This window comes from the organism of the source record quoted next, unplaced genomic scaffold (assembly GCF_019419815.1).
Source record: "Pyrus x bretschneideri cultivar Hongxiangsu unplaced genomic scaffold, Pyrus_bretschneideri_v1 Contig14, whole genome shotgun sequence".
Taxonomy (NCBI): domain Eukaryota; kingdom Viridiplantae; phylum Streptophyta; class Magnoliopsida; order Rosales; family Rosaceae; genus Pyrus; species Pyrus x bretschneideri.
In genome coordinates, this window is record NW_025999435.1 from 1,505,343 (window position 1) to 1,521,175 (window position 15,833).

The following is a 15,833-nucleotide window of genomic DNA, read 5'->3' on the forward strand; positions in this document are numbered from 1 at the left end:
TTCTTTCTTCGTTATTTTTTTGTTGTTTTTTATTCATTGGATTACTAAATCAAAACAGAATTAAGATATAGAAACCAAGGGAGGAGTGGAAGAAAAGGAATATGAAAAATCATTTCCCATGAATATTAGAGTATGATTGTTTTTCTTGTTTTGCTTTCAGTAGAAAATGTTTTTGTGGTTTTGCTTCCGGTAGAAAAATTATATTACAATTTTACTGTAACACGATAAATAAACTGTCTTAGTTTGAGTTCGTTCGAACTTACACGTAGAGGAGAGAGCACACTGCTTGAGCTAACGGCCGCGCCTAAAACTACATATAGAGCTTGTACTTGCTTCAAAGAGAAAGCGTGTTTTTGCATGAAACGCAGCCAATCGTAGATACAAAACGAGGTTAGAAAGATCAAAGGCAAGCGTGCATTTACAAGAGACAGACCGTATTTTCATCACTGCCTTCAACTTGGCTTCACCATCAAGAGATACATAAACATATTCTGGTTGAAAGCAAAGAGATACATATACACATAATTCACTCAACTGCACTGAACTACAATCTTTCAACATCCTGAGGGAAACCTTGCTAGTGTAATCTATCTTCTTCTCTGACCCAAATCCGATCTTCGACAGGCACAGGAACGAACCTCATTTGCCTAAGTTGGTGATGCAGAAAGTAGGAAATCCGGTTGTAGTCTTTGTAGCAGTATACCACAAAAGGGACAGAGTGGTTTTAAGGATAGTTCTAGCAAAGGCGATGCGGCCAAAGATTTGAAATTCAAAGGAAGACCGGGGGTTGCAAACAGAGTCGCTGGTGCCGATTTGGAAGCACGTCTATGACAGCATGTGCAAAACCATGTCGGAGTAGTAGGACAAATCTCCATAGAAATGGAACACCTAACTAGTTTGTGGCCCTTTCCGCTGCAGAAGGCAACTTCTGGAGATTCAAATGGAACTGATGCTAAACAATAGCTGCACATCTCTGCTGCTATGCATTTACTGGATCCAAATCTGTTGTTTGAAGAAGAATACGGAGCAATACTTAGTATTTTTACAGACAGTTGCATTGCCAATTACGAAAGCAGGAAAACATCCGAGGACAAAAGAGATGAATACAGTAAAACAAATGATTGCATCAAGAGCATACATGTTGAAACAACAAAAATCTACCTAACAATTTTGTTTTGAATGTATGCATCTCTCAGATTATTCAATATCGGACACAGTATTACGGTAGATAAACCTTTGTGTTTCTTCATCCAAAGTATGGAACTGGTGTCTAAATAAGCATTATTTTTAACTCCCTCTAATAATCATTTTAACCACATTCATTTGAGCCTGCTTAAAACTCCCCGTATGCCATTTGTACCTGCCTTCTAAGTACTATACAACTAATTTGAAAGGATCACACAGGTTACTCAAACTGAAATGGAGTTTTAAGTTGTACAGAGAACTCTCCCCGTAGGAAGCCTCATACTTTTGGAACCTTTTCACTGGTTGCTTCAATTCTATTATAATGTGTTTAACTATCTAATCAACTTACTATTCCCGTCATCTGAAAGCCAACCACCGCCCAAACATCTAACGACCTTAACCACTAACTGCCCTCTAACCCATTTACCAGCTGTGCTGGCACATCATAACCAGAAAAGGCAAAAAAATACCCCAAAATATTGAATTTCAAATTTCCAACATTCAAATTCAACAGCCAGAGACACTTTAAAGCTTTAAGATACATGGAAAAATTTAACATTTCATGAAATATTTAGTTTTTTTAACAATCAGATAAGGGAGTGCTTTTTTTATTTATTTATAAATTTGATGGTCCCCACTCCGAAAGCCTCAGAGAAGTCATGAAGTTATTTACGATGATATAAGAAGTCAAAATGCCAAGACACGGAAAAGTATGGCCCTCGTGATTAAAGTAACAAGAATAAACAATCATATCAATAGAGGGTAGACAGATTCTTATGACAAAGGATAAAAGTCAGGGAGTACCTCCTATCCCGCTTTCCAACTTCGGATGCGAGGACCTTTAGTTGACTGTGCACATGATCATGATTAAGCTCAATCCACTGCTCCATTTGTGCTAATCCAACAGGAAACCAGTTTCTAGATGGAGAATCTGGGGCTGAAGCAGGCATTTGACTTAAAAGAGCAGAAAATGTAAATCCCACAAGCCTTTCCCGGAGTTCTTTCTCACTGTTCAAAAGCAGATTGATCCACAAAGACCGCTTCTCTTTTTCAGCACCATGAACTCCTTTCAAATTCAGTAATTTACTGTTTATTTCATCAGCCTTCATCTCTGATAGAATCACACGCCTGCAGATTATATTGAGAAGGTGTAATTGGCGAGAAGTGACTTTTGAGCAACTTCGGGAGACATTCAACAAAACCGTTTCAGCAGAAATTCCCACATGAGATCCCAGGTATGAAATAGAGAGCCATTTAATCAGTACTTGTTCTACAAACTCTGGTTTAGAATGATTAAAAGCCAACAATGCTGTTACAATATCCCAAACAACCAGATGTTTATCTTGCATTTCATACTGCTTTAAGGACCATTGAAAGTTGGACTCCCAATAAACTAACTCCTCAGAAAAACCAGGAATCGCTTCAGTATCAAAATGTACGGAATTGTTTGAGAAGACATCTACTTGCTGACCACCCGTCCAGAAAAATTCAACAATGGCCTTTTGAGTCCTGAGAGTGTTCCCAAAAATGTAAATTGATCAAGAATTAGTAAACAACAGCCAATATTGCAACTCAACATTAGGTTGCTTGTTCATTTCTATAGAATACATAAATTCTCTTACGTGCTCTTCTGCTCCTGTAATATCGTTATGACTTAGGACGGTTGAAGTGGAATTTTTTATCGAATCAATACTACAATTTGATTAATATGCAAATAAGAAAAACTCACAATTTTATCTTTTCTTTCCTCCATTTCTTTTTCCGAGGAAGCTAAAGGGTTCTATTTTTATGAATCCTTTGCCCCTCCATTTATGACAATGTTTTTTGTTGAGCTGCAACGGTGTTGTCCTTTTTTCTTTTGATATCCTTTCATTCCATCTTTAGGATTCATTCACTTTATAATAGTATATAATGTTTAGCCACTCTCAAATTTACCCAAACCGCAAAAGATGGATCTAATAGAGGAATGTAATTAGCATAAAAAATATCTCACCTTGCCTCGTACATTGGGTTTAATTGTTCAACATCAGTATTTCGAACCTGCCATTTTCAAGTATAGGTATCTTAGTTTATTTTCACTTTTATGGTATGCCAGAATATGTTTGTATTGGCGCAAAGAAAATATCATACCCAAGCAATCACAAGATTTCCAGGGGACACTGCCAGACCAAAGCAAGAAACAAATTCTTCTGGTAACTGCATCAAATTTTAGACTGACGTTATGGTGGAATACAAAAAATTAAACAAGCATACTTATAGGGTAAGAACTTACATCAGTTGAGTTTCTCAGACGAGGAGTATTTGAAGGAATAGGTACTTCACAGAGAGAACTTCCACTCAAAATCCAACAGCGTATAACATTATCCTAGTATCATTGTAAAAGAATGGTTGCCAACTGAATAATGTAGATATAAAATATTCCACAGAAAGTTTACATACCTGGCTGCAGCTATACAAAGATTGCCCATCAAACGCCCAAGCTAAACCTGTAACCTGGTCGGTTCCCAGAAGCATAAATAGCCAGTGGTATGCAATATAAGATTTTGACAAATAAAAAGACACTTACCGTCTGGCCATGTGCAACATATGTGCCAATCTTGTCAAATTTTTGGCTAGACATGTTGCATATCCACAATTCAAAAGAGCCAGATCCTTTTCCAACTGCTAAGTGAATTTTGTCTGGAGACTTAATAGGCACAATGACTGAAAGTACAAAAACTGGGGCAGCATTGCTTGCAACCTATTTAAAAGTTCAAAATAAAAGCATGCTCAACAATACAATAGAATAACGCGAAGAGCTCTGTATACAACAAGACAGAAAAAGTAAGAACTACCTCTTTCATTAGGGAAAAGGAAGTGTCGCTAGGTTCTGATGACTTCAGCAACTTTTCATTATTCCCCAGCCAGATCCTCACACTGGAAAGATAAGGAGGCACAAAATGAATCCAAGAAATCATAGATAAAACTAACAAAAGACAAAACAAGAAGACAACAATCGAATCTTGAACAGATAATAAAGAAATTTTTGGGTAATTAGATAGCAGATTAATCAGAGTCACAACTCTCTTAAACGAGTCAAGTGGTAGGACTACTGCTAGTACGTTGAAACAAGATACCAACTTGACAACTAAACTGACACTAAAATGCAAGAAGCATTTTGCTTAACACCATTTAAAGCACCTTGCTTCTACACTGCAAAAACTATTGTCTAACTAGACAAGAAAATTTCATACAAGAGCTATAGGAGTGAAATTCATTATGATTTCCAGCATACCTAACTCACCTCCCATCAGTACTCGCTGTAGCCAACAAAACTTTAGGATTTGAAGAATCAGAATCAAGCAACGCCCAACCAATAGCTGTGATCCATGAATTGTGTGCCTGAAGAATCCCTATGAGCGCCACAGTTGCCGGGACCCTGCTTTGATCAACAGAGTAGCATTCTGGTACAGGAATTCTCCATACAGAAACTTTCCCGGACTTCGCTCCAACTGCAAGTAACGACATGGACGAACCATCTTGAGGAACTGAACAGATTTTGGATGGTGAATGCAGCATTGGCGACCAGGCAACTACAAGTGATGTTAGCATTGCAGTGCGAGAAGCATATTGATCCGCAGTTATAAGAGGGAGTGTGCTGTTTACTGGTATCTCCTTGGCAGGTTTTACCTTCGATTTTGAAGCACGAACAATCTTATTTGAACTCTTTTGTTTCGATGGGTCATAGTCAATCTCAGGCTCTATTTCATGCTCCTAATACGAGTACAGTCAAAAAGACCATTGGTCAGTGCTCAGGGCATAAATCTATAGGACTGCACCAGACAGATGAGAGGACTTACATTTACATCTTGCTGTTTTGATGAAGAAGCCCGTACCTCCCCAAAATTTATACTCACAAGATAATCATAAAGCTTGGCCGATACATTCGCAACCTGAGCAATACACATAACCAATTCAGAACCATAAAAGACTGCAACTTTATAACAACAACCAGTTTAAACTGCAGATACACATATACCTCTATCCATTCAGCACAAAAATCGCAATATGGAGAGCGATAAAGCTTGACGAATCCTTGGGTGGTGCAGACAGCCAGCAAGCAGCCAGCGTTTGGAGCAAGCCCAACTGGGGACCAAGAAATCGATCGAACACAGGGTTCTTGGTCCCGTGATAAAATGGTAGGCAGCATGCAATTAGAGAATAAATCTGAAAACCCATCAACAAAACAAAGAATGAAAACGGAAACACACATTGTATAAACCGAAAAGATCGAAAATTTTGGTGTATACAATGTACCTTGTCTATCTATGACACCAATCGGAAAAGGTTGGCTGTTTTTTATGGTGATTAGGCCTCTTGGTCCAAAAGGCAGAGCAGCCGGATTCTGCAACACAAAAAGATATACACTTAACCAAACACAAACAAAAACACTTGACTAAACAAAAACATTATGAAACATGAATCAGAGTTTCTGTTTTGAAATTACGAAAAACGAAGTTAGAGTGAAAAGATTGATGAATGGAGAGTACCAGAATGGTGACGAGGTGGCCGGAAGCGACAGCGATGAGGTTCTCATCGGACCAAGCGATGGCGTCGGGGAAGGATGGAGCGCCGACGAGCACGGTGGCCTGGAAACGGGAGTCGGCGTTTTGGGTTTGGATTTGGGAATTGGAGGGAAAGAAAGACATGGCCGTTGGGATCCGATTTCAATGTCGGGTGACTTCAGGTCAGTTCAGTTCAGCAGATGACAGAACCCTAGTTCGAGTCTCGATGGAAACTATAACTGAGAATTAAAGCACTGCATTTATTAAAACACTTATTTATAATTTTTTTTGTGGTCTACTTTTATTGACACCTCACATTTATTAAAACACCGCATAATTAATATTTTAAATAAAAAGTAAAAACTTTTGAAATATTATATGAACTTATATGCATTTGTTAGTTTTTCGTATGAATTAATATTTTAAACGATTTGTCATATAAATTATCTAAAATCATAATTTGTCATATCATCTTAACTTCGTTAAGTTTTTCATCTAAAATAAGCTTGTATTCAAAGTTATTTCAAACTGTTCATCTCCTTTTCACAATTTTTTTTATTTTTTTAATTTTATACAAAATATATGTACACTAGGAGTGGGGGGAGTGGGGAACTAAAATGATTTTGAACTTTTGACTTTTTCACAAGTTCTCTACTTCTTTTTGATGCACTAATAAAATGTACATTAGGCTCATTAACATGAAATTTAACTAATTACAAACTTTGAGGATTCAATTTGGTCAATCATGTCCATTTATTAAAATGAGAGTTGAAATGTTCGAAATAGCCTTGAAATGTCCAAAATAATCTTGAAGCGAATCGAGTGGGAAGTTGAAATATCCAAAATAACCTTGAAAACATGTCATGTGTGTTGGGTTTCTAGGTACATTTTTGGAATAAATTTAATTTGAATAACTAAATACGCAATGGAAATTATAATAACATACAATATGTCACTCATGATCGCTTGTAAGACCATAGTAAGCCAGATTGGAATACAAATACCTTAAAAGTCTGGCCATGAACTCAACAACCTTGGATGCGAAGTTGACTAAACGGAGCAGTGATGTCACCATCATCATGCTCCAGGATCAATGGGCGAAGTCCACGACTTCACTGAGATCGACCATACTTGTTCTGCAAGATTCAAGAACCTAATCTAGTAAGAATTTGTTGGTTTTCAATAATCTTGGAGTCCTTAAAATCTACAGGATTGGCATGCGTTGCAATAATTACACTTTTAAGAGGATGCAATATCCAATTCCTAAGTATCTTCTAGGATTCTTCCAGTTTAAATAAGGATTCTACTAGCCTAAAAGGTCATCTCCTCGACTGGTATTAATACATCATTCGAGTGTTCATCTCTAGCAACACAATCTCTGCACATTTATTCTCTTACCCACTCTAAAATCTTAATATTGCTTACGAACTTGACCATCGGAAAGTCTTTGACCAGAACATCCCCCGATCATTGGCTTACTCACGGTTGTGTGCTGTTTTATAGGAAAACAAGTTTGATCATCTCCACCTCTGGTGGCGGTGTGCAAATTTGGTTTCCACAATTGGCGCTTTCATTGAGAGTGAACTCATATTCCTCCTCACCCAATCACTCTACCACAAGCATGAACTCATAAGAACGCTCCGTCAAGGCTAACATTAAGTGGACATCTGACGATAGTTTGGCCCTAGACGTCTCCATCGCACAAGTTGAGGATAACCTTGTCCTCGACACCACCACTACTCCAGACTAGGACTGGGTTCGGTTCAAATCGATTCAGTTTTTTGCCAAAACCGAAATCGAACCGAATTTCAGTTCGGTTTCGGTTTTTTTTTTTTTTTTTTCAAAAAAAAAAATTTGAAATATGAAATTTTAAATAAATTGAGACAGAAGATTCACAATGCGATGGTGCTTATACATTCATCAGATGCAGAAAGGACAGAACATAATATCAAGGTCAGTGGCAAGTTAAAGGACAGATTAGTTTAGAGTTAATGTAACCTCCTTATTATGAGAGTTGTCATATCTTGCTTCCCTCTTTAGTCCAACTGAAAGCTAAAAAGCATCACAGAGAAAAGTTTTCATTTTTCTATTTTTTAGAAGAGTAATGCTAGAAAGACTAAATGTATAGACAAATTTGTAAACTAAATGATGTGTCACCAATAGGAATGAGCACGTTTATCAACGCTCAAGTCACAATCTAATCATCAACTTCATGTCATTTAGTTTACAAAATTTTGTTTACAAATTTAGTCTCCTTAGCATTACCTATTTTAAAAACCAGAAACTACAATTGTCAAGGAAACTAGAAATCCTACATTTTCAAAAACCAAATTAAAGAAAAAACAATAATCCAACAAACTCGATTAATTGTAATAGAAAAATAGGATTAGATAGCGTTAATTTTCCCAAACCGAGTTGGATTACCTAGTTTCTTGGGAAGCAAGGTTGGCTTGGGAGAATTTTATTTGGGCAGGAGAGCTAGGGTTCTATTTCTCACTCTAAGCTACGTCATCTGCTCCCTCTACTCGTCCGCAGTGCGCTTTCCTTCTTCGTTCTCTCTTTAACTTTTTGTCACCAACCATGAAATACTCTGGTAAAACTAGAAAGTGGCTTGACGAAATCCTCTCATCTGATCACTACAAACCTGCAGCAGAAACCACTCGTAATCTGAATGCTTCCAAGAAGGCTGCTAACGATTCCTCTTCTTCCTGTTCGACGAAAGTACCGGTCTCCAAACCCGAACCCCAGAAGGTAGCTTCTTTGAATAATTCAAAGAAACGCTCCGCTCCTCCACTGGCCGACAATCGCGAGAGAGTCGAGATTATGGACCAGGAAACGAATGGGGAAAAGAAGCACAAGAGGCTGCCTACTCCTCTTCCTGTGACTTGTGACATTTCATCAGATAAATCGGGTGGCTACTTAAGCCGTGAGTCACCGGTGACAGTGCTACCTCCTCTTCCTCTTTGTGACCATCATGAGCATGGCACCACAACACCTGAGGCGGGTCGGGTGGCCATGTTGAAATCTCGGTTCGCAGTTACCATTCTTAAAGCACAACGCCCTGAAACCCCCTCGCTCGTGATTGACAAATATAGAGCCGCCGAACTTGCCAGGGCCAATGGATTGATAAAGAAGAATCGCCAAAGAGACAGAGAAGCCGCACGGCTAGCCCTCATTGAGATGGAAAAGAATGTCGACATCGACGATCCTTTCAAAACCATGAGAGAATTTGAGATGATAATTTCCAATAAGGGCACTTGTTAGATCGCTAGCCTAGTGAGTTTTGGAGCAATGTAGTGTACTGATTCAACATGTACGTGTATAGTATTGATGTTCTAAGGAATTCATATAGGTTGCAATTCTCAAATGTATTGTGAAAAAAAAAAAAAAAAAACGAATGAGAAAACAAAGTAAATGCTCAGTAACCCAGCATCATATCACGAACCGGTGTATAAAATCCGCAGATTGTCAAGAAAAAATTCCAAATTGCAAGAGTTCTTTTGATCCCTCACTACGATCGAAATTATTTATGGTGCACAAAGAATGCTATGTAGTATTCTGTACGCTGCGAGGTGCCCAAGTGGTCAAAGCCCCTACCAGAAATAACAAGCCGTGAGTTATTCACGGTGTGTACGTAACACACGCCATAAAAACTACCAGCAACGCAATGGCCTGGCCAAACATTGTTCATGGCGCAAGTTCTTATGAATCCGTGTTTAAACTTTCGTGATTAAATTTTTTCGGTTTTTGTTTCAGTATTTATATGTAATCCGAGTTCAGGCTTCAGTATCTAGGATAACATGATTTTCTCATCAAGTAGAATTTATGCCCTGCAACACTACTCAAACACCAGATGAACGAACAAGCCTGAGAATCGACGAAAAGAACGAAGATTCTACTTCCCGATATGCGACATCAACAAGCTACAGAATAAAACCGGCTCGGATGGCCAGGAGAACAAACAATTTCAAGTTGCTGGTAAGGCCAGTGAATTACAGTTGGGTACATAACTACAAGCACAAAATCTAAACCCTACTAGATTAAACTCTTCATAAGTAATTTTGTATCTTCATAAGTAATTTGTATTTGACTAATGTTCTTGCCAAAGGTGCCACGTAATACGAGCTCTTTGCAGTATGCCTATTGCTTGTTGGGATCGGTAGAGATGTCAAATCCAGGAGGGATGAAGACGACGTCATCCCACGTTGATGTAGAACCCTCCTGCAATATTTCGTTATTACTTTTGCTTTCTAATTGCCCACAATATAGGAGGAAAACAATTCAAAACTTTTGAGAAATTAGCGAAACATTTGTGTAATTTTGTAGCTCAATCCTGGTCGTTGATTTATTAACAACAATTAATAACGTAATAAGAAGGAAAAAAATGCCTACCTTCATCCCCTTTATGACTTCCTCAAGAACAGCAACCTACAACACAAAATAGAATAAGTAAACAGAAAGATAAGTTCTGCTACACCGTCAATAGGTCCTGAAACCCATACCTGAACATCCCCTGGTCTGAAGGCAGGATTTAATTGATTCTGATCACGAGAAGCCCTTGATAATGAATTTTCCAAATCCTCCTAAAAGATTTCTAAGAATAGGTAAAACCGCAAATGCATGCCAAAACAAGCTAGATAATGCAAGCAAGGGTATTGTTTAACTGACCTTCCTGAAAAATACTGGACGATAGCTCTTGCTTTGGCTTTTCAGAACCAAGCTCCTTGACTAATCAAATGTTTAAACAGGTTAAAAATTAGCATGGGAAATTCATGGAAGAAGTTTGCGATGAAGACAATTGTCAAAACATATCAGAAAACCATACAAAATTCTAGTAAGCCAGTCTGGGAGCAGAAATGACTTGAGGAAATGCTAGTTGCTAAAAGAATAAGATTACATCACAGTTTGGGTCCAAAAAGTTTGGCCTAGCCACTCTCAAGACGGAATTGTACCGTCCACAATAGATCAGTTTCCAACCAAAGGTTATTATCAGTTTAAAACAAGTCGACCTATATAGCGCAAGGAGCGAGAATTTATGGCATAATTCATGAGAAGTAGCAGGTGAGAATGGGCAAGGACATCAGTTTGACAGATTTTTTCACATATCAAGCAGTAAAATGGAAGTTCATATGACTTTTTAAAAGGAAAAAACTTGGATCATTTATCACAAGATTAATCTCAGAACCGGTTATAACTCATAAAGATCCATGTTAATTTGAATTTAGATGCATGCTTATATTGATTGTACAATTAATTACATTGCAATACTATGTGATTTCTTAGCAAACTTTCAAAACTACATTCAATATGCAATAGTGAGAATGCAGCCATAATTAGTTTGGCAAACCCAATGCATCCACTGCTGGTTTGAAGCTCTACCACAGTGAATTGCAGGGTTTGAAAGGTTAATAAGCTTTCGCATCCAAAACCTATGGTTAAATAATATATTTTTTTTCATAGAAACACACTTGGGAAATGGTATTATTCAAGAGTTAAACTGACCTATTAATCTTGGCCAAGAAAAATAACAAATTATTGTTCCTAATAAGAGAAAATTTTGGTTCAGCACCATGTGGTTTGTGCCAGAATAAGTTTACGCCGCCCCCTTGTATGGATCTATTTCTCATTTCACAAAGAGAAAAACAGAAATGTGCACGTGTTTGGCACTAGCACAGTAAATGGTGAGTACTGCAATCAGTCTGCTGGGTGCTTTCCTGAATAAGTTGAAGCCAAAGAGTATAAGACTTAGACAGACATGCACTAGCACCGTAAATGGTCAGCACTGAAACAACGTAGTCTACCACCAAAACTAATGCAGCAGTCTAGATGTCACCGTGGATAACTATATGAATGCTATATGAATTGAGTGACAAACCTTATCCAAGTAAGGTTCACATAAGAAACTTAAGAGCTAATGCCTGATGTTTACTCTTTAATTTTCTTATACTTCCATGCATCCACAGGAATCTACTTTGTCTTCGCTTTAGTTCTTCAATTGAAAAGAAACAAATTTCTCAAAAATTTAAAAGCAAACTTGACAAGACCCAAAGGACACAACATTTTGGGAATGCAAAGGGTAAACAAAAAGGAGAGAGATAACAGTGTATCCTAGTCTCCAGCAATGAAAAAGGAGCACTCACATCTAGATCTCTATTTGGTCTCTGACCATTTTTGTTCCTTTCACAGTTAAATTTCAAAACACATTCAAAGATCGTAAACCTAGAAACCCAATTTTTTTAATCTCTTTGCAAAGCCACCTCAATCTCAACCCTTCCAGCTTAATGCCAAACCTTCTCCAATTTCACTCATTAACAACCATTAATCTTCACAGTTTCTACCTCTTTAGAATATCACCTGACCAGAAATAGGTTGATACCATGTAGCATATTTCCCTAGAATCGACAAGGACATTGATAGTGGAACATAACAATATTCCACAACTGGGTACACGAATTGATGCTATGATACTACAATCTCGTTCTCAACTTGATTTTAGGTTGGAACTGCCGTGTTCTTTTTATTCATTCTTACGCTTTTATTTTGAAGCCCATACACAGAACATGCTCAGTTCCACTTCTTACAAAGTGAATGGAAGGTTATATCACAAGGCAGTAAGTGATATCTTCTAAACTTCAAGGTGGCAGAGTGATGCCAAATTATTAAAAGGAGAAGAAAAAAAAAAGACAATCCTGACTTTCCTTGATAGAAAAATACAACCACTACATGAAAACACCATAATGGCATATTGAAAAGGGCGGCATTAGCAAGGTTTGGAGTTATCCATTTTATAATATGAAAGCTGTTGAATAGCTAATAAGAAAATGTTAATGAAATATGCGAAGTAAATCAAAAGGAAGAAAGGTTAGCAAACAAAAATGTCCTCTGTTAAAGTTGAAGCACCCAACTCAAAACCACATTGGCAATGAGTGGAATTGTTCAGAATTATACATGCTGGGTGACCATTGAATTTTTTATAAGGAAAACTAATGAAAAGGACTTGAAAACTTTGAGTTTTAACGATAAGGACAAAATAAAGGGTAAAGTGAATAGTATCAGGATTGACTTTTTGGTGTAAAAATGTGGTTTTTCGTTAAAGTGAACAATACCGGGAGCTTTTCATCCCTTTTTTATATTCACGTGGCTGGACTGAGCCAAGGCCATGGATCAATTATATTGTGCGACGTCAAGAACGTGTAATCAAATTAGCTTAGACAATTTGCCCAAAAAAAATAGTTTAGACATAGGAATGAGTTACCTACAAAAAGGAAACCATGTTGAAGCAAACAACAGGCTTACAACTATACAGCATATGACTAATTAAAATTGGGAAAAGCTAAAAGTAGAACCTGGAAAACTGGCACACCAGGAAAGCCATCATCATCAGAAGTTCCAACCTTTTCTCTCTCCTACATAAAGGAAACGCAAAACAAATATTGTTAATATAAGACTTGAATATGGAGAGACGGGGGAAGAGAGAAATCATTTTCTAGCAGAAGAGTACCAAGCATAAGAAAAGACATGAGCTAACGGAACACTTGGCGCAAAACCGAGTGCAATGGCGTTCTAGGATTCATACAGCCAACCCCACTTAGTGGGATAAGGCTTGGTTGTTGTTGTTGTAAGAGTACGATGCATGTATTCAGCTTATATCTTTTGTGAAACCAAATTGGGAGCCCAATATCTTTTGGCAGATTTCTCAAGACCAATGCTAATTACACCTTACCAACAAAGTGAGGTCCATTAAAATGTGTATGTTCATTACTTGACCTATGGGAACTTACAAAGTATTTAGTTTCTAAATCTGCAGTTTGAAAAGAATCCCTAGGTTTTGGTTGTACCTTACATATTCAGTAAGTTTTTAAACTAAAACCGTTAAGGCATCCTGGCCTATTCTGTATTCGAATCAAATGTGAATTACAAACCTAGTACGCAGCACATAGATATAGATAAAGCATGGGGTGACAGACTTACAGTTATTTTCTGGTTGTTTCGAGATGAATGTGTTATAGTTATGTTCGAATAATCAAAACTTCGCGTTAAATTGACAAAATTCAACTCCGGAAAATAACGTGTGTATTTCATTACTATTCTTATGCGAGCAACTTACGCACCTTAAGCGCATTCTTGACTTGGGAATACTCAGGAATCAACCTGAAGGCTACCCCATCGACCTTGAGCTGAAAAACCTGCAAAACCAACACCCATTAATCTCCACCATTCCCTAATTTATCCCATTTCAAGGTAAAAGAAAGCATAAATAAACAAAAACATGAATAAAATTTCATCAAGTTATTCACATTCCCACCTTATTTAAAGCCACAGCCACCACTTTCGACCCGCTTCGCATTCCGGGGTCCATAATCCTAATATGCTCAAGAAGTGCATCCGCATCCTCTTTCTTGAAACAAAACAATCCCAGAGACTTCCCAGTGGAAGCACCAGAAACCAACACGAATTCCTCCGAGGCATTACTGAGAGCATAAACCGGCACGCCGGCAAGCCGCTCTTCGATGTCCTCGGTGGACATGGCGGCTTTAGACCCGCCACTAGGGGAATTGGCGATCTGGGTTTTGTTACTCACCGCAATTCGACCCCAAACTGGGTTCTTGCCAGAAGAATGCACCGGATTGAAGCTCGAAAACCTGGAATCGAATGCATGTTTTGCTTGATTCTGGAGGTTGGAGAAGGTGGATTGGAGGTGGGTTTGGAGGGAAGAAGGGTTAGGGTTGAAGAGGGGAAGGTGGGAGAGGTGGTGGAGGAAGCCGGAGCAATGGTTTTGGAGGTTGATGAAGGCCTGTTGGAGGCTGAGTTGGGGCGGATTGTGTGTCGGTGGTGAGGAAATTTCGGGTTATTGGAGTTTCCCAAGTTCATTTTCTCGAGAAATCGATTCACAGAAGAGAAGAAAATCGATGAGAGTTTGAAGAGCGAGTGAGAAGTGAGAGGGAAGAGACGAGGGTTTATCCAACAAGGGGTTTTGGAATCTACCTTTTACTTTTTTTTGTTCAGTTTGTTTTTCTTTTACAAATTATATTTTTTCAGGAAAATTTTTATTAATATATTACTACGACAGAGTTGGGATATTAGTTATAGCACATGTATGATCGTATAAATCATTAATAAATTATTTGTTAATGAAAATAAGGTCAAATACAACAAATTTGAATTGAACATAGCAAGATTATAGACAATAAACTCAGTTTGTACAACTAATTCAACCAACTCCAATGAACGAAAAATATTAATTTTTTTTATTTGTAGAATTCTTTCATGGATATATGTATTTATACCAATTTTTGTTTGGAAGTGTGAATTTGGCAACCAATTCCATTACATTAAATGAGGATTTAGAAAATTCGTTAATCGTGTTCGTTCATTGTAAATCGTGCTGCTGTTTTATTCATATACTATTTGTGTTCAATTTTAAATATAAAATTTAAAATGATTTCTGACCGAACGATATACGATAAATTGACATAATTAGAGGATTTCTGGGATCCTCGTTCCATTACATTCATTTGGGCTCATTCCATTACTTTCATTTGGACCCAATTAGCTAACTTTACCAATGGAATAGGATCCTCTGTGGATCATTTTTATAGGGATCCGAATGATCAATTAATTGTGTCCGTTCATAGTACAGTTAGAAATTATTTTAAATTTTAAATTTAAAATTTAATATAAATAGTATCTAATGAAAATTGACCACATGATGTAAAATGAATGAACACAATTGATTGATCCTCGGATACTACAAAGAGGATCCTTGTCCTTTACCAGTTGCTCTGCTTCCAATTCTGCTTGGAAGCCTCTGATTTCTTCTCTTCTTATCGCTACGGGTACGGGATGGGGGGCCTTCTCAGGGTCGGTCTACCGATTATCGATTCTAATAAAACACCCAATCTTATGAATATGGGTTCTAAATTGCAGAAAACTCATTTTTCTGCAGAGAAAAGTTATGGTTCAAGTAGCTTAATTTACCTCTCGATTTCCTGGTCCTTATGATTTATTTTTTATCCAATATTATGTATTTTGGAACTAGACATGTCCATGATTAAACTCATCTGATTTCCCTTAATTCCGTTGAGTTTTGATTGATGAAAACCA

At 37.6% G+C, this 15,833-nt stretch overlaps 3 protein-coding genes across 3 annotated transcripts; 1 reads left to right on the forward strand and 2 right to left on the reverse strand.

Annotated features, from left to right (window-relative positions):
• Positions 1 to 375: 375 nt before the first annotated feature.
• On the reverse strand, positions 376 to 5,958 carry LOC103962612. The gene is made up of 13 exons (XM_018651241.2): positions 5,715 to 5,958; positions 5,482 to 5,569; positions 5,204 to 5,391; positions 5,025 to 5,117; positions 4,469 to 4,938; positions 4,020 to 4,101; positions 3,752 to 3,925; positions 3,625 to 3,678; positions 3,458 to 3,550; positions 3,316 to 3,381; positions 3,179 to 3,225; positions 1,990 to 2,694; positions 376 to 1,002 (listed from the first exon to the last, which is right to left on the reverse strand). Exons 1-13 carry the CDS (start codon positions 5,871 to 5,873, stop codon positions 648 to 650), a joined length of 2,574 nt encoding a protein of 857 aa, XP_018506757.2. The 5' UTR covers positions 5,874 to 5,958; the 3' UTR covers positions 376 to 647.
• Positions 5,959 to 8,309: 2,351 nt separating this feature from the next.
• LOC103962613 lies at positions 8,310 to 8,993 on the forward strand. Its single transcript, XM_009375350.2, has one exon. The coding sequence runs from the start codon at positions 8,310 to 8,312 to the stop codon at positions 8,991 to 8,993; it is 684 nt and encodes a 227-aa protein (XP_009373625.2).
• Positions 8,994 to 9,583: 590 nt separating this feature from the next.
• LOC103962582 (protein TIC 22-like, chloroplastic) lies at positions 9,584 to 14,729 on the reverse strand. Its single transcript, XM_009375307.3, is given in 8 exon segments — positions 9,584 to 9,950; positions 10,122 to 10,157; positions 10,232 to 10,312; positions 10,398 to 10,457; positions 13,076 to 13,135; positions 13,841 to 13,915; positions 14,035 to 14,570; positions 14,573 to 14,729. Coding segments are annotated over 8 exon segments (957 nt in total). The 5' UTR covers positions 14,601 to 14,729; the 3' UTR covers positions 9,584 to 9,869.
• Between the last annotated feature and the right edge of the window lie 1,104 nt (positions 14,730 to 15,833).

What these genes read in the sequence shown, in the direction of transcription:
- LOC103962612 (XM_018651241.2), bottom strand. Translation starts at nt 5,873, where the DNA reads ATGTCTTTCTTTCCCTCCAATTCCCAAATCCAAACCCAAAACGCCGAC. An exon ending in GCCACCTCGTCACCATTCTG is followed by an intron (nt 5,570 to 5,714) that starts GTACTCTCCATT and finishes TTTGTGTTGCAG; the next exon opens with AATCCGGCTGCTCTGCCTTT. An exon ending in CCTTTTCCCTAATGAAAGAG is followed by an intron (nt 3,926 to 4,019) that starts GTAGTTCTTACT and finishes ACTTTTAAATAG; the next exon opens with GTTGCAAGCAATGCTGCCCC.
- LOC103962613 (XM_009375350.2), top strand. Translation starts at nt 8,310, where the DNA reads ATGAAATACTCTGGTAAAACTAGAAAGTGGCTTGACGAAATCCTCTCA.